The sequence below is a fragment of the Crinia signifera genome, chromosome 1, assembly GCF_055691185.1.
Source record: "Crinia signifera chromosome 1, ASM5569118v1, whole genome shotgun sequence".
Taxonomy (NCBI): Eukaryota; Metazoa; Chordata; class Amphibia; order Anura; family Myobatrachidae; genus Crinia; species Crinia signifera.
Genome location: NC_139217.1, coordinates 113,434,033 through 113,459,237, shown reverse-complemented (window position 1 = coordinate 113,459,237; position 25,205 = coordinate 113,434,033). Strand labels below are relative to the sequence as shown.

At 41.3% G+C, this 25,205-nt stretch overlaps 1 protein-coding gene across 5 annotated transcripts in view; it reads left to right on the top strand.

Annotated features, from left to right (window-relative positions):
- FBXW7 (F-box and WD repeat domain containing 7) overlaps window positions 1-25,205 on the top strand; it is a 229,733-nt gene that overhangs the window by 189,434 nt on the left and 15,094 nt on the right. For all 5 annotated transcript variants that reach the window (XM_083171656.1, XM_083171664.1, XM_083171672.1 and 2 more), the window contains 5 exons: window positions 1,517-1,599; window positions 4,146-4,287; window positions 19,936-20,070; window positions 23,221-23,344; window positions 23,459-23,595. In XM_083171656.1, coding sequence (XP_083027782.1) covers window positions 1,517-1,599; window positions 4,146-4,287; window positions 19,936-20,070; window positions 23,221-23,344; window positions 23,459-23,595 — 621 coding nt within the window. The remainder of the gene's footprint in view (window positions 1-1,516; window positions 1,600-4,145; window positions 4,288-19,935; window positions 20,071-23,220; window positions 23,345-23,458; window positions 23,596-25,205) is intronic.

Genomic DNA, 25,205 nt, shown 5'->3' with positions numbered 1-25,205 from the left:
CTTCACAGGGAAATTCCATTTTAATCTAAGAAATGAAATAGCACACTCATTCTGCATCAGTGTCCCTGGCTATAGTATTACTTGTGTAATGCAGCTTTTGAGAGAGAGAGAGAGAGAGCGAGATAGTAACATGTTGATGTTTAGTGATTCTGAGCATTCTGGCAAAAATGTGAATCTAAGAACCTGAGCTCTTGTGTTTATGCAGCATTAAATGCAGTTGTTCCCTTGCCTTTGTTTTGTACAACCATATTTAGTATTAACTATAAAACATGAATTATTTGCAACTGGGGTTTTTATCAGCATTTAGAGAGAGAAAGTTGCAAGAGATAACGTACCAGCCAATCTGCTCCATACTGTCATTTTTCAAATGCAGCCTTTAAAATATAAGGCAGAAGCTGATGGGCTGGCACACTGACCATTTTAAATCTCACCACATCATTTGTGAAAGATTTGGATACTTTATATTCTATGGTTGCTTTCAGCTGGTAGGAAGAAATATATGATTTAATGCCCCGTAAAACGTCTTTTATAGCTTTGCTTATTTAGAATTTTTTTTTTCAATAAAATGATGCTGCCAGGTTGTAAAACAAGACCTTACATTTTTGGAAGAAGGAGCACATGTTGGCAGTGCATGGTTAAACATGAGTCCTCACAGCAGTTACAGTTCACACATTATGACAGTCACATAAATCCAGGGAATGCCATTTGTTGTTTTTTTGTTGTTTTTTTTAGAAGCCATTTGATATACAAGTTTCACAATTTCTGTTTAATATTTCCCAAAGAAAATTGTAAATCTGCAATCTCTCTTGTAACCTTTATTATGGTTCTTCACGTATATTGAAAAATTAAATAAGTCTGATATGATTTTCAATTAAAATAAAAAAGCAACAGGTGCACTGATCGTAGTTGTTACAACAATAGTACGGTAGAGGGACTATCTTACTGCTTCCGATAAAATAAGACAGCAGGCTTGTTCTGGGAGAGTCTTATGCTTTGCAACTATAGTGTTTCTTTATTTTCATGTTCACTTACAAAAAATAAAATAAAATTAAAACAATGAATTAGCAATTTTACATTTTTGTCATTACATTGTCAGTCTAGTATGTAAGTTTTTTTGTATTATTGTATCTTAATTGGTTTGTTCTGTTGTTAAATGCAACCATTTTCTTTGGTGACATACACAATTTATTTATGGGAAATGCTGTGTATTAACCCTTTGAGTGCCAAGTGAATTTGTCAAAGTAGGTGTGAAAATTGGCAAGCAAACAGTTTTCTTCATCATAATGACCTGTAAGGTTTACCATATTTAGGAAATCTTTGTTTTACACAACATTTTTTATTTGAATTTATATAACAAATGTTAACAACACTGGAATTTTAGCGGATATTTTGAACATTCCACACAGAGATGTTGGCACTGTTATTTACTAGACACCTTTTCCTTTATTTTACAAGTTTTATTTTATTTTTCAAATCTGTTTTATGCAGTTTTTTTCCTTTTATCTTTTATTTGCAGATGAAGAGAAAGTTGGACCATGGATCCGAGGTCCGCTCTTTCTCTTTGGGAAAGAAGCCCTGCAAAGGCTCCGAATACACAAGGTAATTACATTTAATAATAGCTGCTTTGGTCATGACTGGAGTGTACATCCTGTCTCACCAGCTGCCTGACTTCTTCTCTCATTTGAACACAGCTTTGCTTTCATTACTACTCCAGAGGGTAGTTTTTAGTCGTGAATAACAGATTAATTGGTGGCTCTGTTGAAAATCCAACTTTATAAGATTTAAGCAAAGCTGTTGCCGTGGAGGAGGGAATCCACAGCCCACAATTTTCTCTTATGTAATTATCATGGCCTCTATTCAATTCCATTCCGTTTGAAATTTTTTAGCAGCAGGAAGAGATGATTAATTCCCCCCCACACTAGCCGGTAGCCAAGTCTGTTTCTCATAATGGGATGCACCTACTATTTTATAACACTGGGTGACTCCATTCTGCAGCGGAGTAAGTGGTGCAGATATAATTGGAAATCACAGGAAGAGGTTTTGCAGCCCTAACCGTGCAGAAAATGTATCTGCTAGTAAACATTTCAACATAACTTGGCCCTTCTCTGGCAGTTAGCAAGTGATTACATTAATTAGGCATTGCCTTTAATGGGGGAATTTCTCTGTGAACTCCACGTCCCTTGCAGAGATGTGGAACCAGATTGGTTCTACAAAGAAGCTGTAAAGATAAATCCTTGTTGTTGTTGTCCTAATTAAAACCACAGTTATAAAGTGTGTTGTATTTTTTTTTTTATTATTAATAAATCTAATTAGTTAATAATGTAATAAACATGTGCTTCTCACGAATACTCCCTCAATAAAGGTGTTCTTTGTGTTTCTAAGCCTAAAGTTGTCCCTAGTACTACAAATGAGGCTGGGAGCTGCTCTTTGATGCCCTGCCACTTGTCACTGCACACGGTTGTCCTTAACAGTCAGGCTTAATCGCTTCGCTTCACTCTGAAATCTGTATGACCCCACAGTTCCCCGCATGGCAAGTTCTCACAGATATAGTTCACTTACTAGCACAATTGTAGGTGTGAACTACGCAAGTGACTCCCATATACACTGTCAGCACTCCTTAAGTCTGCTGTTTCCGGGGCCAGCATTGTGTTGTAAATCACCACATAACTTCATAGTTTCTTAAAAGCTAAATTCCCTGTTTGCTCAGTTTTTTTATTGTTTGTTATCCAAATGAAATGCTATATAATTATCTGTGAAGCCTTGTATATTGGCTTATAAGAATGTGATCAACTGATAAACCCAGATGAGCAATACGTTTTGCATAATTCATTAAAGCTTTCATACGAAGCTTAAAACCTAAAGTCTTTTTATATGACTCTTAGAAGACCCAAGAGTATTTCTCTCTTCTGAAAGGTGATGAAACACAAAGCTATTATTTTAATGAAACCGTTCCGTCTAAGACTGTTCAAATGATTCCCTGTCCTTAAGTGCTATCACTAGCAGTAATCACTGGGAAGTGAAAGGGCCACCAGGGGCTCACATGGCTATCGCATATATAAGGAGTCTTGACAAAAGAAGGTGTGATGCAATTTACCAAACCACTATTTCCTCAGCCCTAGAACTATAAGCCAGCAAACCATATATTTTACCCGCATCTAAATGTAATGTTGCACATCCTCTGTATGTGAAATCAATAAGCAAATAGATAAATAAAGGGCCAAACAAATGTAATGGTCATCAGCTGAATTAGCGTTACTATTAATCCTTTTAAATTCTGCAGCTCACTGGATGGTACAGTGTGACGCTGAAGGGCAAAGGGTTAAATTAGTGAGTGGTAGAGTACATGCCCACTGGGAATGTAAGCTATAAATGTACATGCCTGAGAAATAGATTACACGCTCGAGAAGCGTGACATCCTCGCCCAGTGACTTGAGTTTGAGTGACAATCTGTACTGCTTCCATCTAGTCAGCTTTTCATGTTTTGCCCAGTAAATCCTGTATGTGTACAAATATTCCTTTAAACAAACACCGAATAAGAATACCAGCTGAATGCTGTTGCTGTGTGGTCTGCATTTTATCTATGTAGCTGTCATGTTGCATAATGTAATAATGCAGCTTAGAAGTTACCAGCAATGCATGTGTGCATTCTTCTCATTAACTTTTGTTATAATGTTATTACCAAGTAGTGTTATTGCTTTGAAATACTTGGTTGCTGGTGTGATGGAGAGGTGTCAGGCAGAGCAACACACTTGGGAGCTCTTCCAGTTGGAACAGATTGCATTATGGGGAAATCCATGGATTTACAGCACCGTGATATGCAGGTGTGCCTAGTGTTGTTGAAATGCTACGCCGCCCCATTCACTTCTTCCAGCAAAACTTTCCAGATATAGGCTAGGATCATCAGGCACCTTGGACAAGTGCACTCAGAAACTTTTCATTGCTGCTCTGCAGGATCTATCTTCTAGCTTTCTGGTCTTTGAGAGCAATGTGTCCAGGTGCAGCACAGAGCCCTCAAATCCTGATGGTTTTACCTAAATCGGGATGGTTGGAAGCTATATGCAAGATATTGGTTTGTTTATGGTCTTTGAAAATCTAAAAATGTTAAGACTTTCAGGTACTTTATCCATAGTTTTTGTTCTTTATAGTACTGCAGGTCTTGTGCCATGTTCAGCAACACCTACAACATTTGGAGACTTAAGGGCAGCAAATGGGCAAGGTCAGCAAAGACGTCGTATTACATCAGTGCAACCTCCCACAGGCCTTCAAGAATGGCTGAAGATGTTCCAGGTACACTTTCATTTTCTTCATATATATAGTAAGAATGTGAGGGCAGTGTGCAATGGCTCTCTTGGCTTTATTTTGTATTTTGGAAAATGCCAGCTGAACAATCCATAGTATGGATGATTTGTATGCATGGTGTAGCAGGTACTTTAAGTACCACTTTGTGTGTCATGGACACGGTATCCTTATTTATAGCCAGTCAGCAAAACCATAGCTTTGTTACACCTGTATTAGCAGACAAACCAGCAGGGGTGCTTTCCGGACAAGTGCTATATACTTCAGTAGTTTTTGTGATATGGACTCTGCAAATAAACCTTGCTCATTATGGTATTTGATCTGGTACATTGCTCTTAATATGGATACAAGCTTGTATCTCTTCATAGACACCATTGTTTGATGTCAGATACTAGAAAGTAATATGGTAACAGCTGGAATCCCCATGCCTTTATTTTAGTCACATGAAGAGTGATGTTGCTGCATTGTATCTCCAGAGACCCATGTTTTCCTTCTCTCTGTGTGAGCTACTGATGCTTAATCTGGAGTCATGATGTTAATCTGTGTTCATGCCTTGACATTTTGCAGCTGGGGTTTTGCCACTTGTCGAACAAGAACCACACTGGGAAATGTTGTTGAGACGAGATGTATGAATGCCCCTTCTCATTCCACATGCAGAACTGACACTGTCCCCACAGCAGTCATTTGTCCCCCTGCCCTTCCAGTGCCATTATTTCCCTGCTTTCCCAATTGTTGTTGACAATATTAAGTGTTGAATATGTAATTAGTGAGAGAGAAAATAGTTCAGTGTGATATGGAATTATTTGTGAGCTATGCTTCTCAGTATCTTTTTTTTTTTAGTTATTTTTTATCTTTTTTTATCGTCTGTAATGCGCTCATTATTTAACAGTATTGTGTTTTTGTCCAGTATGTGTAATACACTGGTGATCATTAGAAGTATGTTTCAGATCAGCTATGTTTGTAGATCATTAATATGTTTACTGGTAAAACCCATTTGTTCTGCCTGACACATGGCGGAATTCAATTGCTTTTAGGTGCTAGTGCCATCAGCGGCCATTATGCATCGGGCCAGTGTCGCCCAAGTGCACCAAGTTTATATGCTAAACCTGTTTAAACGATTGGGCATGCTGCTCATTGGGTGCCCAAAAGCCCAATGATGGGGGAATTCTGCTCAAATAACCGGTATCTATCAGCAAAAGCATTATATTCCTGTCCTATTTGTTACAGGCTTGCAAAGTCCCCACTGCTGTTACTAAGGTTTGGATAAGTTATCTCTTTCCCCTCTGATGAAATACATGCATGTTCCCCTGGGGTCATTGTCTTGGGTGCCCGATGGCTCACCGGCAGTTGGGATTCTGACTGACATTTAGAATCCCAACTTTTACAAGCCCGACAGTTGGGATCCCGACTTACACAAGCTGTTTTACCTGGTGGAGCACCATGACCCCCATAGAGGGATAATAGAATAGCGTGAGACACCAAGTTCCCCTGTAGGGCTCCTGACCGTCTGGATTCCAATGTCGGAGAAAGGATCATCGGAATCCTGACTTTAAGCAAGTTATACCATACTCCATTGAATCGGCCCATTCAGCTTTCAAGAAACCTAGAAAAATGACACTGAAATTGAAGTATTTAATGCTTAAGAACAACAGATCCTTTATTTTTTTATTGTAAGCCCAAGTGACTCTTATGACAAACAATTTTGTGACTTCTAAGGAAGCCTTTAGATCATCTACTCTTTCTACAGCAAAGGCTTCTGGGAATTGGAATTCATTAAAAGGCTGGTGTTTAAATTGCATTACTCAAACATCTGCGCTTAAATGGAGTGGTTAATTTGCATATTTGTCCCCAGGGAGCTACTACAAATGCTTTTTTTTTTATTGTTTCCAATGTAGCAATACAATTGTGTGAGAGAATTGGCTGTCATCTAAAGTGGTTGGGGGATGATGTAATTGTTAGATGGAGCATCCCTGCACTGTTCGCCAATGGATGCATTTTCTCGCCCTAAAACCTTGTACTAGCCGTATTAATTTGCAAGCAGCCACAATGCCATACTTTAGACAGAATTCTACTCTTCAGGAGGATGCACGCAGAAATTCAAGATAAGTGCCGTCTCGGGACTGGTCGCCCAAAATAATTGAATTGCCTCCCAGTCACTGGAGCTAAAACTCTCAAACAATTGAATCACCAGTATAGAGTCTGCAGGGAATATGACCTTTTAATGAATTTTGACACCTATTACAATAATCATCCTATTGATCATCATAATACAAACCATCATCTTTAGGCCTCCTAACCGTATCTCTTCCTAAAGGGGTTAATATGGAAGTATTGTTCTTGTTGCAGGCTCCCTTAGTTTCTGCCTCGCTAGTTTCCATGTCCAGCCAGCAAAGCAGTACTCCTTTTGTAAACTGAATGAAAGCAAACATTTCTGTACTTCTCACTGAGTGTACAAACTGAAGGTCACAATACAATTGCTAACTGCAGGGATATTGTTTATCATGGCAGAGAAGCTATTCAGCTCAGACAGATACGATGGTGCTTTGCCAATAATAACCACACACACACACACACACACACACACACACACACAAAGAGTGGTGTTGTGCTACATTATATAACAAAATGCCAAGGCTGCTTCAATTAAAAGTTGCATTCTAAACAATCAATAAACTATATCGGCATGGCGCACCAGTGGGATCTGTTAGTAATGAGAAATTGTAGCTCCCATTTTGATTCTAAGAAGAAGAAAAGGCAATCCAGGTCCCTCGATTCTGAGGTGTCTAGGGTGGGTGGCATCACCAAATGCTGAATTGTGGCAGCAGCCTACTAGAACATCCGTACTGAACATCTACAGCTTCAAGGCAAAAGCAGAGATAACTCAGTGATCCATGTCAACTGGGTGTTTTCCAGTCATGTTAGCATCAAGGATGTATTCTTTTATCTATGTTAATTGTTTCCCTCCCGGGGGAAAAAATGACTCTTTGAGGACTGGAAAAGCAAATGGGAATGCTATGTTGGAGATGAATGTTTTAGTACAGTGTCAAGCACCAACATGTTATTTGAAAGGAGGGGCGTTCAGGTAATTATCTGAAGCATCTGGGCTACGTGCCAGGTGTTCTTCTAGTCTATTCCAGGGGAACTTTCATGTCTGTTTTGTGTGCCCCTCTGCACCAAATCACTCCTGTTTTTATTTGCATGCTTTGACCTTAGCTGTTCACCTGCATAAAGAGCTCTGGCTTATCTTGCTTCTTCACTCCCTCGCCCTCTAGCTGTAATTGCTAGTTCCCATTCATTTAGGCCATTTGGTGATGCTCTGGTATGCAAATTACATTTCAGAAGATAATCAGCCACAGCAATTGTGTCTTAAGGAGCATTCATGTTCCAAATAGGGACAATGTTTCCATGGAATGTACAGTAACCTGAAGTGTTTTGTACAAATGATTATTGGGTGCAGTGTGTTAGGTGTTAGTTTTAACTGTACCTTATAAGTTTCAGTAATATAACATCCTTTGACAAGTACAATTCTCTATTAATATTTATTGATAGTGTACACTATCTTATTTGGTGTGCTAAATAAATTATGTGAACGTCATATTTGGTGGCTAAAGCTTCAAAGTGTCCGGATATTTTGAAAGCTAGTAACACTAAGGGTAAAAATGTATCAGTATGCTAAAGCCCTGCAGTGCTGGCTTCCAGTATGGTGTAAAGCAGTGGCTCCCAAACTGTGTGCAGTGACACCCTGGGGCACCTCTTAAAGAACACTTACAGAGGTGCCTTGGATGGGTGGTCCAGGGTCAATTCAAGTTAGTCACAGATAAAATAATAGGTAGAACCAGTGCTTGGGACTGCCATTCATAAAATATGAAGACAGACAAAAGTGAATCCTGTTCCTCACCACATAACTGACCCTAAAGATGACATTAACAAAATTACTTAATTTAATATTTTTGTTTTAAATTTGTTATGGCCTAGAAAAAAATTGTAATACTCTTGGGTGACCTGATTCAAAAAAGCTTGGCAACCTTGTGTATAGAATGGTTCAAAAGTGTGTGCGTGTGTGTGTGTGTGTGTGTGTGTGTGTGTGTGTGTGTGTGTGTGTGTGTATATGTGTATATACATAATATAATGTTTGAAGGTTTGCATCAATTTATTCACAGGAGATGCCTACAACTTTGAGGAAGTATTTGACTAGGTTCGAGTGTTGCTTTAGCAGTGTGCTTTGGGTCATTGAGGCAGATGTATCAATCTGCCTAGAACTTTTTTGGTACTTGTTTCCTAGCACGGCGCCCATTGCATTGCATACTTAGTGGTATGCGATGCGATATTCATGCTAAATTAACAGGAGTGCTTGTACAATAAAATATTGCATAGCTTTGCATGCCAGCAAATGGCATGCGATGTGATGCGATTTTTAATTGTACAAGCACCCTGATGGGTGCTTACAATGTTAAATGCACCCCCATTGTCAACGCTACCCCCAAGCTTGGGGAGCGGCCGTGGTACGCCTCCTCCGACCTTTTCATACCCTCATTATCCACATCGGCGTGGAGTTGATTTTATATAGTGTGGCGAACGCAGCGAGCCACCGAGCCTGAAGCATGGCGAGCGGATGCGAAATACGAGCCCGAAGTGCGCCCCGCGAGGGGACTCGCAGTACATGTAAAGTAATCAGTGTCCCCTCACGGTGCTCGCTGCACTTTCCACGCTTCGGGCTCGCTGCGCTCGCCACACTATCTAAAGTCAACTCCATGCCGACGTGGATAGTAGTGGTAGGAAAAGGTCAGAGGACGCATACCGCTGCGCTCGCCACGCTTCGGGTTGGCATTGATAGTGGGAGTGGCGTTGCCAATGGGGGTGTATTTAACATTAAAAGCACCCATCAGGGTGCTTGTACAATAAAAAATCGTATCGCATCGCATGCCACTATATTGCATGCGATGCAATTGTATAAGATGTAATGCAATCAAAATTGGGGGCGCCGTGCTAGGAAACAAGTACCCTGTTTTTAAATAACGAGTCCCGCTTCTCAGCATAATGTGGGGAAGCGGGCACACGTTATAGGCAGATGTAGTAAGGTAATCTAGTTAAAACAATTTATTTCTACACAATAAAAAAATCTATAATCAAATAAGAATAAATAATAACATGCAAATGGATTCAGTATGAAATCCCGGCGTTCAAAATCCCGATGCCGGAATCCCGACCGCCGAAATCCCGACAAGGGGGGTACGTGGATCGCCCCCCCTTGCGGGCTCGCTACGCTCGCCACGCTAATTTATTCTCCCTCCAGGGGTGTCGTGGACACCCACGGAGGGAGAAACTGTCGGGATTTCGGCGGTCGGGATTCTGAACGCCGGGATCCCGACCGCCGGAATTTAAACTGCATCTCATGCAAATGACAATAGGTGGCAACATGGTGCTTTGGCATGTGTAGCTTCTGAGAGGGAATAAATGTATAGGGTCAGTTCATGCGGTACTGTATTTCTTTGTGGAGAAAAGAAGAGATCCGTTCCTGGGGTGCCTTGTGTAATGTCCTTCTATTGATCCAGTTGTGTGAGGGGTCCAGTTTGCCCACGCTTAGCTGGGTGTTGGTCAGTCCTTTTGCAGGTATGTATGGCATTCTATTTATCGGGTAGCACTCCCCCGCCAGTGCATAGGAAGTCTGCTCAGTTGGACTATGGACCACTCCTCCAAAGCTTTGGAGAGGACAATATTGCAGTTTGAAATAAAGGCTGGTTCGGTCTCAAAATTATTCTCCAAGTTTTTGCAGCAAGTAGTATGGGACTGTGGGTTCCCTCTCCTCAACCAATGCATTTCGCCTGTAAAAGAGGCTTTTTCAAGGGGTAAAAAGCCTCTTTTACGGGCGAAATGCGTTGGTGGAGGAGAGGGAACCCACAGTCCCATACTACTTGCTGCAACCCTGACTTCTCAACAGCTTTCTCCTTGACTTGTTTGGTGTGATTCCTCTTGCTTGGTGGTGCCTCTGGGGCAGTGGTGTCAAACTCATGGCCCTCCAGCTATTGTGGAACTATACACCCCAGCATGCCCTGCCACAGATTTTATATAATGGATTTCTTAAACTGTGGCGGGCATGCTGGGACATGTAGTTCCATAACCGCTGGAGGGCTATAAGTTTGACACCAGTGGTCTGGGGCATTTCAGAAAAGGTGTGTTTATACTGACGGATCATGTGACACTTAGATTGCAGACAAGTGGACTTCATTTCACTAATTATGTGACTAGAACTTGGAAATAGGTTGCGGTAGAACTTTTATGGGGCTTCATAGCAAAGGGGGTGACTACATATGCACATGACAAATTTAACATTTAACAGCCTAACCATTCACTCCTACAGTCTAACCCTCTCCCAAGTGCCTAACCACCCCCTCCTACAGACTAACCATCCCAATAGTGCAGGCATTGCCAAATTAAGGCCCTCCAGCTGTTGTGAAACTACACATCCCAGCATGCTTTGCAATAGATTTAGCATCCCCTAATAGCAAAACTGTGGCAAGGCATGATGGGACATACAGTTTCACAACAGTTTGAGGGCCATTGTTTGGCCATGCCTGCACTAGTGCCGAACCACTCCCTCCTGCAGCCTCACTCTCCCACTATTGCCTAACCACCCCCTCCTGCAACCTAACTATTCCCATAATGCCGAACCACTGCCTCTGTAGCGTAACCATCCCACTAGTGCCTAACCACCCCCTCATGCAACCTTACTATTCCCATAATGCCGAACCACTGCCTCCTGTAGTGTAACCATCCCACTAGTTCCTAACCACCCCCTCCTTAGCCTAAACCTCCCCCAAGTTCCTAAGCACTCCCTCCTACAATCTAATCATCCCACTAGCACCTAGCCACTCCCTCCTGCAGCCTAACTCTCCCTCTAGTGTCTAACCCAGGCATGTCCAAACTATGGCTCTCCAGCTGTTGTGAAACTACACATCCCAGCATGCCTTGCCATAGTTTGAACACTCCCTAATAGCAAATCTGTGGCAAAGCATGTTGGGACTTGTAATTTCACAACGGCTGGAGGATCATAGTTTTGACATGCCTAGTCTAACTACTCCAAACTACAGCCTAACCCTCTCCCAAAATGCCTAACTTAAAACTAAACCCAAAAAATCTTGTGTTGACCATTTAAACCTGTTGACTTAAGTAACAGAGGGGCAGATGTATTAAGCTCAGTGAAGTGATAAATTGTCTGGTTTTTATCACCGGCCAATCCGCTCCTAACTGTGAAGTTGCAGGCTTGGTTTGAAAAATGACAGGTAGGAGCTGATTGGCCGGTGATAAAAAACCAGACACTTTATCACTTCACTGAGCTTAATAATACCCCTTTTAGACCAAAACGCCGGGTCGCACCCAGCTTTTTGGACCCTGGTTGAAGCCGGGTGCGACCCGGCGTTTAGGGACATTTACACCGGACAGGCTTAAACGCCCGCACCCCCCTCCCGCCGCTTGAAGATGACAGCGCAATGTCATCTTCAAGCGCCGATCGGCGCCGCCGTACCCGTACCACTGCTGGGGGCAGCCCAGCACTAAGGTAAGCTGCTAGGCTGCCCCCAGTCCCCGCGCGCACCCCCCGCCATTGGACAGGAGGTGAATGGATGCCGCACACAGGCATCCGTTTAACTCCCTCCCCCCGCCGCTGCTGTCTGCAGAGTATAGCAAACAGCAGCGCCGGCTGTCAGTGTCAGACTGACAATCCGTCCAACCTGCGGACTCTGCGGTCCGCAGGTTGGACGTTCCCCATTCATGTAAATGGGAGCCGGGTCATCCGACCCGGCGTTCCCATTTACACCGCCCTCTACCCAGGTCCTAGCCGTGTTCTACCCAGGTCAGGACCTGGGTAGAAGTCCAGTGTAAAGGGACACGGCGTTAGGGATTTACACCGCCGAAGATCCGGGTCTGTCCCGCCGCTGACCCGGATTTGTCGGCGGTGTAAAAGGGGTATTAATCTACCCCTTATTTTGACACTCAAAACCATCTGGTGCCAACCGACTGACTGTCAACTGTTTCACTTACTATCCTCCATCTGGGTACCGGCTGAAATATGTCGCATAATAACAAGGAAATAATCCACACTCACCTTCCTGGTACATAGATTGTACAGTGTAGTTGCCAGTAGTAGTGATAAAACACTGGTTTGTAAAATCACCACAAACCACTCTCTCCTGAATAAAGCCTTAAACACCATCTACATTTCTTTCTTTAATTCTGTAGTGTTGTAGCTGTTCTTATCTGCATAAGCTTTGAAAGAACCTGTCTGCTCAGAGACCTATTAGTGGTTTTCCAGTGTGTCAGTGTTTTTAGTTTTTTATCTGTCTCTCACAAGTGGACACACGACAAGTGGTTTCCAGTCAGGTTTCTGGATACCCAGTACACCAGTTGAACCATTGGCATCAATGGAGAAATCCTTTAAATAACCAGAGGAGCGTGCAGTAGGAACACGTGAGATTGAATATAAGCCTATTGTGCATTGTCCTTTATATATCAATTGAGTGCATTTTATATAATTTATTATATAAATTATTTTTGTGATACCCAATTGATCATAACCCTTTTTTATTGCTAATCTATAGCATAAAAAAGCGCTCCACCACAATTTTCTCTTTTTTCTGGTTTTTATCACATACCTTTTATATTCTAGAAGTTACAAAGCTGCACCTTAACCAGCTCACCCTAGACAAGTGTTTGTTCTCTTCCCTGTGAAGGAGTGTTTGGATAACACATTGAAACTCTTTCAGAACTCTCATACAGACGTGGAACAATCTTTGTTGTTAATCTTTCCGTGCCCGTTGATTCCTCGGCTGATGGTGTTTTTTTTCTTGCGCAAACCCCTGGAGCGATTACCTTCAGCGAGATTCACACTCAACTCATATGTTCACTCACATAATAGGCGGACAGGGGGCAGGCAGGGGGCGGACACAGGGCCGCCCAGCGTTTTATGGGCGTGCCCACAAAAAGTTGCGAGCCCATAGAATAGCTGGGTTGTACCCCTGCGAACGTAGGCATCCTCTGAGTGGGCAGATGACATCACATATAATGTGGATGTCCGAAAGAGGGGACAAAGGAAGAACAAGACAGGGTTTTTGGGGCACGCTTTATTGAAAATTAGAAGGGTAAGGTAAATGACAATAGGATTAATATATAGCTTTTAATAAATTTCACTTAAAATAAGTATGCACGTCAAAACGGCGGCGTCAAAAATATGAAAATTGTAGACAGTAGACGGTATGTCAAGACTACAAGACAGAATCAATAAATGTTAGGTAACAATAAAATGTTATTAAATTATTTACTATAATAGTAAGTAAAAGATCTCTGCTGGTTGGCGAGGATTTTTAACACCTGGGGGACCACCCCCAATTTAGTGGGACGTCAGAAAGTAGAATAACATAGGGTAGGTAACATATAATATGGTACCATGCACGTATATAGCACTGATTGATGTAGGTTAATAGTGGATAGTCGGAGAGGAAAGAAAGGAAGGAAGAAGAATAAAGCCGTGGTCTTTACTGGGGTACCTGATGTTGTGTGGTCACCTGATGCTGATACGACACCAAATATTCCCCATCAGTCCCCCAATGGGTACTAATCTGGCCAATGACTGTTTAGCTGCTGAGATCGGACGGGATCTTTACCGTGAACTCTAGTTTTCTTATACTAGCATCTGTGATACCTATCATCATATATCTGTTACCATCAGTGCTTTTGCTTTGGGACTCAGTTACATCTTATTGTCCCTTAGTGACTGAAGAATCACAGAAATGTACAACACAACCCCCAAATCTACTCTGGTGTTCATGTAACTCCTTCATGTCACCAGTTAGACCGTCCGGATAAAGGGGGGCACATTCATCCCTCCATCGCCTACCAACCTCTTGATCCTCTATTTCTTGAGCTGAGCACTACCAGGTCATCACTCTCAACCTCCATCTGATATTATCATATGATGGAGGATAGCAGAAGGACCTGTTAAATTGCAATATTCTCAATGCCTGTCATCTCCACTACTCATCACTCTCTCATCCATGGTTAAGACTAGACCCGTCCTGCAATACTTCACGTAACAGGCTGTGGTTTTGTGCTGCCCTTGGAAAGCAGAAGTGTCTGTCGGTCCAACATGCAATCCCTGTGTTGCTCCGCCAGATAGAGTATACGACCATACATCACTGAGCCGCCTGATCCCGTCCGATCTCAGCAGCTAAACAGTCATTGGCCAGATTAGTACCCATTGGGGGACTGATGGGGAATATTTGGTGTCGTATCAGCATCAGGTGACCACACAACATCAGGTACCCCAGTAAAGACCACTGCTTTATTCTTCTTCCTTCCTTTCTTTCCTCTCCGACTATCCACTATTAACCTACATCAATCAGTGCTATATACGTGCATGGTACCATATTATATGTTACCTACCCTATGTTATTCTACTTTCTGACGTCCCACTAAATTGGGGGTGGTCCCCCAGGTGTTAAAAATCCTCGCCAACCAGCAGAGATCTTTTACTTACTATTATAGTAAATAATTTAAAAACATTTTATTGTTACCTAACATTTATTGATTCTGTCTTGTAGTCTTGACATACCGTCTACTGTCTACAATTCTCATATTTTTGACGCCGCCGTTTTGACGTGCATACTTATTTTAAGTGAAATTTATTAAAAGCTATATATTAATCCTATTGTCATTTACCTTACCCTTCTAATTTTCAATAAAGCGTGCCCCAAAAACCCTGTCTTGTTCTTCCTTTGTCCCCTCTTTCGGACATCCACATTATATACAGCTTTTTTGCTGAACCTTTTTTGGGAGCACCACCAACCTAGTACCTAAGACAATTACTGTCCAAATATTGGTCTTACGTTGGTATTTAGAATTCTTGTTACTTAAATATTTACCATCCATACTTGAGCCTGTGACGATCCCCCACAACCTTTTGAACAGATGACATCACATGTCAGCACCCGCCCCAACTCGGCGGACAGCGGCCATCTGATGGTAAGTGTATAGACATCGAAGAGAGTGGAGTGTGAGGTTTCGCTAGGCTGGGGGGGGTTCAGTGGTGTGGCTTCTACCTGGATGCTAGGCATCGAATATAAGATACCTAGCGAGCAGGTCTGAATCGGGCCTTTAGCGCTGAAGAGTTGGTGTCCATTGGCTGTACTGCATTATATAAACACATGCTTGTTCATTCTAGTAAACCACCCCCCCCCCCCAAAAAAAAAAAATGGCTTCCTGTTTATTATCTTTACTCTTGTTCCACAAGGTCACCATTCTGCCTGTTCTTTCATTTATATAAAAATATATAGAAATAATGCATGTCAGTGAGCTTGTATGAGGCAGCAGTCAGGAGGAGAGAAGATGGGAAAACTATGAGAGGAAAATAAATTCATGCAAAGACTAGTTTTTTTGTTTTTTTAAGTTTAGTGACTGATGGAACATTTTCCCAAGACCGAAAACTATAGGAATGATTAAGTAACTTAAATACAATCAACCTCTGTATTGCTTTAAATATTATTAAATGGTGGCCAGGTGGATGTTTATATTATGGTTATCACTCCCTTTATTTGTATTTAAGGAGTGTTCTACTTTCCACCCTTTTCTATGGGAGGGTTTATTATGCTTGTTGCTTTAGATTTTTACCTCCTTTTACATTTATTATTGTTTGAGTTTATTATTTCAATGACTTATTACTTATGTGATTGTACTACTATGTGTATTAGGGGGTATTTATCAAAACTTGGAAAGTGATAAAATTGTTGAACATAAGTACCAGCCAATGAGTTCCAGTCGTTTTTCAAACACAGATTGTGAAATGTTACATATCAGTTAATTGGCTAGTCCTTTATCTCTCATGATATTATCTCTGTCTGGACTTTGATAAATATCCCCTTAGTGCTTTCTGTAGGCAAATTATATTGTGTTTGCTTCATGAATTAGTAGTCTATCATGATCTCCATGTGTCTACGCTAGAGGTGGGCTTAACTGTAGCAATATCCCAGGAAGGTAGCATACAGTATTGGTTACATTTGTTTGTCCACTTTTGATGGTTACGTAGTCCAGACACTTTTATTTGTTAGTGATTTGTATGCAAATATATATGACACCTGTTCATTTGGGGTTAACTATGCTGTGCATTTGTGTCCTATATATTGGTTTGAGATGTTCCAAATGAATTTAGATTTATTTATCCCTTTAAACCAGACAGCTTGTGTTTTTTGTGTTTATGGTTTGTCTATCAAAGGATGTTAGCTAAATGGATGTAACATTGCAGACATGCCTAGAGGTGTGTAAGCTCTCTTCTCAATTTAGCATGAAGATTTTAAAATCATTACATTCCCTCATTGTGTGTGCTTTTTATGGTCTCACCTTTGTTGCAATTGCACAAGCATATTTATTTAGTTTGCATTGAGAATTTGGAATGCAGGAGACTAATGTAGTTTCTCCATAGCCCCTGGTGTTCCGATGGAATAAAGCGTATACAGGTCACGCAGTTTTGGTGTAATTACGGAGCGACGTTTAGTTGGCAGGTGGAGGCAATTTGAGCATCCTGGAGAGTGTTCACCAGCCTCTCACTTTCCTGTTAATAAAGTTGTTAATGGTTTTCATTACATAAGCTGATCTTATTACAAAACCAATAAAAGGCTTCCAAAAAGCTCCTGTTTATGACTTTATTGTCTTGGCATTATGAAGAAATGCTTCTGGGACCTCGTGACAATATAACACAGCCTCTGGGACTGAATATAGACCTCCAATATTTATTAATAGGTGTATTTATAAATGCCACAGTGGGAAATGAAAATAGCATATCATGATGAAGGCACAGATTAGCATGCTCGCACTTGCTTAGATAAATTATATTTTTGTTTGGTCTACTGTAGTATATTTCATTTTAATATTGTTTGTAATTCTGTTTGGTTGATTTCTAAAAACTATTGATATGTAGAATTATTGCTACATATAATATTGAGTGTAATACCCCTCCACCCAACTGCACATTTCCAATAAACCCAAGTATTTGGATGTATGTGCTTTAGAATCTTGCTCTATGCTATGTCTGTACAGTGGTGTCCGGTGTGTCAGGCTTTCTGCAGTGTGGTTTTGGTGTGTTAAATCAATTGTGCTTTTCTGAGGTCTGGAAGTCAGATGCTCCAAAGCCATTTTACAATTAATCAGCGTTTATAAAGCTATGACATATAGGGCCGTATTCATATTGTCATATTGCACCATATCGCCTGTCTAAAGCGATGGGTGATATGCAATTGATGCTTGTTTTTGTGGTTATCGTTCTCATTAAGGTCTGGCTTAGTCACACATGGTGGCTAAAACCGACCAAACTAATGGGTGCGCCTCAAAGTCCTGTTTTTCAGAGATTTCACCTTGCAGCCGGCATATTTTAAACCTAACTCAGGAGGATATATACACAAGTCTACTGCATCCTGCAATGTGTAGTCTCATGCCCCTTTCAGACCGCACTTTTAAAACGGTAAATTGCCGTTTTTTTACCGTTTTAAAACGGTAATGTGTGCGGTCTGAAAGGTCCAGTCCCACTTAACCGGTTAGAAAATGCCGTTTTTTCTAACCGGTTAAAATGCAGGGTCCTACCCGTTTCTGAACCGGTATTTTAGCGCAAAAATCGGCTCAGAAACGGTATTTAGGACCCAGCCAATGAGCTGGGTCCTAAATTCAGCACAGTGAATACTTAATGAGCGCTCATTAAGTATTCACAGCACTGGAGCCCCCCCCCGCGCGTGTCGACACCCCCCGCGCGCGTGTCGACGCCCCCCGCGCGTGTCGACGGCCCCCCCGCGTGTCGACGGCCCCCCCGCGCGTGTCGGCGCCCCCCGTGTCGACTTACCCCGTGCCGGTATCTCCGTTGTGGTTCCCGGCACTGCAGCTCAGTATGCTCGGAAAGCACTTATGAAAAAAGTGTCTTTCAGAAAATGGCTGCCCCCCATACGGAAGACAGTTTTTTTAAACAGGGTTTCCTATGGGGCAGCCATTTTCTTGAAGACACTTTTTTCATAAGTGCTTTCCGAGCATACTGAGCTGCAGTCCACAACGGAGGTACTGGCACGGGGTAAGTCGACACGGGGGGGGGGCGCCGACACGCGGGGTGGGGTGGGGGGGCGTCGACACGCGCGGGGGGCGTCGACATGCGCGGGGGGGCGTCGACATGCTCTCGGTCGACACGCGAGGGGGGGGGGGAGCTGCACGGAGGGGAGGGCTGAAGGCTGCACTGGCTTTGACCCTGTATTTGGAAAGTTTCCAAAAACGGGTCTGCCAGTGTCAAAAAATCGGCACTTAAACGGTAATATACCGTTTAAGTGCTGCGGTGTGAAAGGGGTTTTATCTGGCAGACCCGTTTTTGGAAACGTTTCCAAATACAGGGTCAAAGCCAGTTATGCGGTCTGAAAGCAGCATCAGCCTTAGTAGGGAGGTGCTTTGTAGATAAGGCACAAATAGTGGTTAGGTGCTGAGCTGGAATGTAATTGGTACTCTAATGCAGGGGTTCTCAAACTCTGTCCTCAGGACCCCACACAGGTCCTGTTTTCAAAGTCACCTGGCACGTTCATTCATTAATCACTGGCACGGTTTGAAAGATCCACAGGTGGAACTAATTATTTCACTTGTGATTCTGTGAAGAGACCTGTAAACATGCACTGTGTGGGGTTACAGAGTTTGAGAACCTGTGCTTTAATGTAATACTAAGCGTCACTCCTATTTACGTAAGTATGTCCTGTTACTTTTGTAAATGGCTACGAATCTGCAAAGTAATTTGATTGTTTATCATCATAATCCTATGCAGTTTTCTATGACCCCATTCAAATGCAAACACGGGTCAGACCCGGCTCATTCACATTAAACTCTGGTCACCCTGGTTTAGCCTTTCTTATATACCTGGTTAAAATGCCGGGTTGCTTGACTCAGGTTATAAGGTTTGGCGCTTTCACACAGCTCCTAGACCCGGCAACAACCTGGGTTATTTTGGCAATGGGAACAGGGGTTATATGTTAATGCCTAAAATGTGATCCAGGATAAATTCAATATAAACCATGTTATATAACATTATCAGCAGCTTTTGTTACCATACAGTGTTCCAGTCCTCACTTCACCACTATTATTTTTGTTGGATTTGCCTTGCATTGACTCAAAGCTCCATTTAGTTGTCTTAGACTTAGATAATGTAATAGCTGTAATGCCTAGGCTGCCTGGACAGTATGAGATCTATGGCTCAGCACTAGTAGTCTGGGCCAGGTGGATCAAGCTTTAAAGATTCATAAAATGGAGAGTACAGTGGCTACTAACTGCCATGTTACAGGCTGGGTTTGAAAAATGACAGGTAGAAGCTGATTGGCTGGTTGTTGTCACTCGTCACTTTATTACTTTTTGAAGCTTGATACTTCTGTCCCTTTTCCCCCTAGCTTAAGTTACATGTAAGTAACCTTTTCTACCTGTTTTTTAGCAAGATGTCAGAGCCTGTGTTTTGCGTATCCTGCAGTATTGGATATAGGAGGTTTTGTAGAAATGTGTTAAGCAATGTGTACACTACCAGCATAACCTTACATTGATTGCAAAGTGACCAGTTAAAGTTTCTAATGGATTTTTTTTCTTTTCCTGCAGAGCTGGAGTGGACCAGAAAAGCTGCTAGCTCTAGATGAACTCATTGACAGTTGCGAGCCCACCCAAGTAAAGCATATGATGCAAGTTATTGAGCCCCAGTTTCAACGGGACTTTATATCTTTACTGCCTAAAGAGGTGAGCTTTGTCATTGGTCAGAGAGGGCCTCTAGGCTGTCATTATCTTCGAACTTTTACCCCTGCAACACTAATTATGAAGATCAGCAAAGTACGTTGTTCATGGAATAATGTACACTGTGAGTGAGTGATTTCACAGCAAGTTTCGTGTTCTGTCCTCCTGACACTTGTTTTACTTGAGTATTTATGTCTCTTGATGCAATAATATAACTCTGTTGTTCAGGAGTCTGCATTCTGTTTATTATTTATCCAACTGCATATTATCCAGTATTGCTGCAATGTGGAGCTGTGATTCATGCCACAGCCTCTCCCCACACACACACACACACACAACACATTGATCCACACTGCATTGCAGGCTTCTCAGACAGCAGTAGTTGCTGTCTTCTCCTTGCACGATCTGTATTAGCCTTCATGTATCGCAGTAATTAGCATTTGCAGGCGCTACAGCTGTATTACATGATTTTTTTCTTCATGCACAGTTCCACATTCTGTTATTGCTTTAGTGTAATTAGAATGAACCATATAAAATCCAACACTCCTGTTATCCTTTTATTTGCCGTTGCCTTACTCAAAGAGAATTCTTAATGGAGTGATCAGGGTTTTGATCTCTGCTTCCTAATGCATAGCTGTTTATAGAAAAGCATGATTAAAATGTGATCAGCAATGAGATGTTTTTACCATCTTTTCTTATATTGTGTTATGGGATTGACCATGAAATTATGATAGGATCATTAAACCACATAAAATATCAATGGACCCTAAAGGGAAAAGAATTCTTTGTTTGGTGTTAACCTGCTCTGCTACTGTAGCTCTGTTAAAAATAAAGCATTCCCTTACAGATAGCTGCATGTTTAGAATAGTCTGTAGTAGAATACCGAGGCTGTGAAACTGAGACTACTTATTTCCAGTGACATCACTTGTCCTGCACTTTGTATGAATCAACCAATCCACATTGTGCATTTCTGTCATACACGTCTGCCTAGCTGTCAGCCTTGGTCTGATCAGATCCAGACTACCCCCACTGCTAATGTAACATGGTTTTGCTTTAGTAAACATTGCCACTTTAAATTTGACTAGTAATTTGTCAGTTTCAGAATCCTGCACTCATAATTTTGTCTTTCAGTGAGAAAGCGAATAAACCCTTCTGTTTTATTATACCATATACACCTCTCTGCGTGTGCACATGTGGCATGTGCTTTATTGAAATAGTGGCTATGTGAGGCAGGTCTCCTAGTATCAGCCACTCAACGTATGGCATTCCTGGGTATGACTGAGCTGGATAATGACCAGTAGTTAATTTTAGTACTTACCTGTTGTGACCTCGCATACACCGAGAGCTGCACCTCCGTAGCAAGTTAACAGTTTGAGTGCCAACATCTCTGCGAGGGATTTTCAAAATATCCACTAAAAATGCCAGGATCGTTCACATTTGTTATATAAATTCAAATAAAATGTGTAAAGAAAGATTATATTTCCCATATAAGGTAAAAAAATACAGGTCATTATAATGAATAAAAATATTTGGCAATTTTCACACCTATTTTGACAAACTTGCTTGGCATTTAAAGGGTTCATTTCCTTCTTTACTGATTTGTAAGCTCATTTTACTGCTGTTCTGCTTATGCACCATGTTATTTTCCCACACAATATGTTAATTTCGGGGGGAAAGGGGGGAAGTGGGATGTATCCGCACAGGCAAGTGCTATAGCACCTGTTTGTCCCCAAACGAGACAGTTGTAATAGTAGAGCAGAGAGGGGGTGCAGCCAAAGAACATATATTTTCTTTGTGCGCCAACAAAAAAGACATTCTTCTCTTTCCCCACACATACATAAATAATATAGATGCAAAGTACTACCCAGAGTTCTGCTGAACCTCCCACAATCTTTTTTTTAAAAAGAATGTATGTAATATGGAGACAGCTTTTATTCAATGCATATTTTTAGTTCCATAAATCATTACAACAGTTTTGTTTTTCAAGCATGATTCTTGGGTCTGCCATGGTTCCTTTTCCACATGCATACGACCTGATGAGGGGACATTCTCTGTTAATTTAACATGATAGTGGAAGGGGAGGTTTAATTTAATCCTTTGGAAGATCATGTCTTTAGAGAACTACACTTAAAAATAAGTAATTTCCTCCCTGATTTGATGTCTCATTTACCAGGGACAGCTGTTCTTTCCAATCTGGCACCAAACCACACTGCAGTACAGCTACTGGTGTGTGTGCAGCTAGGAGACTTTAACAATCCATTTAATACAGTGAGGGACAGAGCCAGTGTAGACATTAAATGGGGCAGATCGCACTGTACTGGTTTTGATCAGATTTAGTTTGGAGGTGAAATAATGGACAGTTTTAACATAGACTTATATACTTTACATTTCAAAGTAATCCATTGCAATTAAGAAGGATTCTGCAAATGTATTTTAAATTAATTTCAGTGCTAATTACCAGAGTGTTTCTATGAAAGACTACTCCAAATCAACATTTTAATGTGAGATTCTAAAGCAACATAAACGAGAGCAAACAGATGCTGAAATAGAATGATTACTGATCGCCTCGTTGCAGGTGCATCAGTCACAGAATCTACAGAATTATTTAAAAGGCCGTCAGACTTGCATCTGCCAAACTAAAAACACATTCCAAAATATTTCCCAGTGCAATGACTCACATGAAAGTCTTCCAGACTTGTATAGCAGCACACCCCAAGGTGTAACACAGCTTTTAAGGCGAAGGGCAGCCAACGTACTGATTTTCATATCATTTGAAATGTAATTAGAATATAGATATAAGCAGAATACTAATGGTTCGAAGACAAATGACAGACTATATCATCATTTTGGAAAACAATAAGGATACACAATACAAAGTGGGTAACACGTACTGGGATTAATATATGTATTTATGCTTGTACCCATCAAATACATTTGACATTTCACCATTAGGTTTCTTTTTTCTGTCGTCTAAAAAGACCATCTCTATAGTTGATAGTTGGTTTTCCAAGTAAATATGTTAATAGATTTGATAAAATCACTGTGAGACTTGTTGGGTTAGGTTGATAGGTGCCATATATTTTCTATGCGTTAATTGGAAGGCCCTGGTTAAGGATTTAAAGCACAAATACCAACAAGTATTCCTTTGTTTTCCAGTTGGCGTTGTATGTTCTCTCGTTTCTTGAACCCAAGGATCTCCTCCAAGCAGCACAGACTTGTCGGTACTGGCGTATCCTGGCTGAAGATAACCTTTTATGGCGAGAAAAATGCAAAGAAGATGGTAAGTTTTTCTTTGTTTTCATTGACTTCTGAGTCTTTATTCGAACAATACTGACCTTGTTCATAAATGCAGCTTTGGCTTGTTTGTGTAATGCTCCTGTGTATGCGGTTCTAGGTATTGATGAACCATTACATATAAAGAGAAGGAAAGTGCTAAAGCCAGGTTTCACGCATAGTCCATGGAAGAGTGCATATATTAGACAGCACAGAATTGATACTAACTGGCGGCGAGGTGAACTAAAATCTCCAAAGGTAATGTGACACCTTGTATTGTGTTTCTCAGTTTGCGGTGTTCTCAGAATGTATAGTGGGGTACAGATACTGGGCCGTAACAGAACATTGTACTTTCATTTTTTAGACCCATTTTTCACTTTATTTTTTAAGCTTTGTATTAGTGTATGTACACATAAAATCTTATGAATACATCACATACTTATCCCTATTAAATATATTATGAGACAGCAGGTTGGAAGAAGGAAATGAGGGTAGTAAATGATAAGCCATTGTTCAGGATCTTGTTCAATGTCCCATTTTTTAATAACACCCAGTATTATGTATCAGTCATTTTATATATTAATTGAATTCTTGGGGCTTCATATAAATGGAGTGACCCAAGGATCTCAGTCTCCATCTCAGGTTGAGCGCATGTTAGTAGACTTAAGATAAGAGGAGAGGTCTGTGTATAGGATAGTAATAAATTATTCATTTTACTCCACAATCTCCTAAAATCCAAATAGAACCATGTATAGTTTACTGTGCTGTAGAGTCATGGACCCATCTTTAGCGGGTCTTGCGATTGCAGCGCACATAGCCCCTGGGTCCAGGGAAGATAAACTATACATACCTGTCCGCCGTGGACAGAGAATTCACTGGGAAAATGACATTTGCACAGTAGACTCTATCACATTGCTAGAGTGGGTTCTGCACATTCACCAGCCAGAGAGGGGAATGCCCACATGGGGACTGTACAGACCGCCTCCTCTCTTAATCCATCCCTAATTAGAGTTACTTAATTCAGTCTTTGAAGTTATCAAGTTTTAACCTCTACATTTTCTTAATGTGCTCCTTTAAGGTTCTGTAAAATGAAGAATTGGCAATTGTGGAGCAGCAGCTGTGTTCTTATATACTGTAGGGGATATTTCAAGCAGCAGGCTGATAAAATTGTGTACTTTCTTAGCTAAAGAGTACTTGCTCTACATAAAGTACTCCACGGTTGTACTAATGAAGCTTTTTTAATTATCTTCATCATGGTACAATATACCAATATATAATATACTTTATACAGAACATATACTGCCTTTGGTAACTTGCCATGTGGATGCTTCTCTGTACACAGCTGCTCAGGTTAGCCACGCCCATTGCTAACGGGTGCATAATATCAAACATATGCTAATGTAATCTCTATAGCAATAGGATGAATATCACTAAGCAACTCGGTGACTTAATATGTGGCACTATCATAGGATGTCACCTTTCTAACAAGGTTATCCTGTTTCTTCCCTGCTAAAGCTGCCCAGGCCACATGTGTGTGCTGTTACAGTGATGTGGAAATGTCTAGAAGCACCAGCCATAGAACAGAACCACTGAGTTCATATACAAATAATACTGAACACACAAAAAAGACTGTCCACAGTTGCTGCGCTCACTGCCAAGTTCCAAACTGCATCTGAAACCAAAATCTGTATTAGAACTGTTAGTCAGGAGCTTCATGGTTTTGGTTTCGCTCTCGGTTGACAGAATTTTACCTCAAACTGCACCTGTATATGACATGGGACCATCTGAAATCTGTATGATCCCATCTCAAGTTCTGTATACACTCCTTGTTTTGGACATGCTTCATGTACAAAAGGAAAATGTAATAC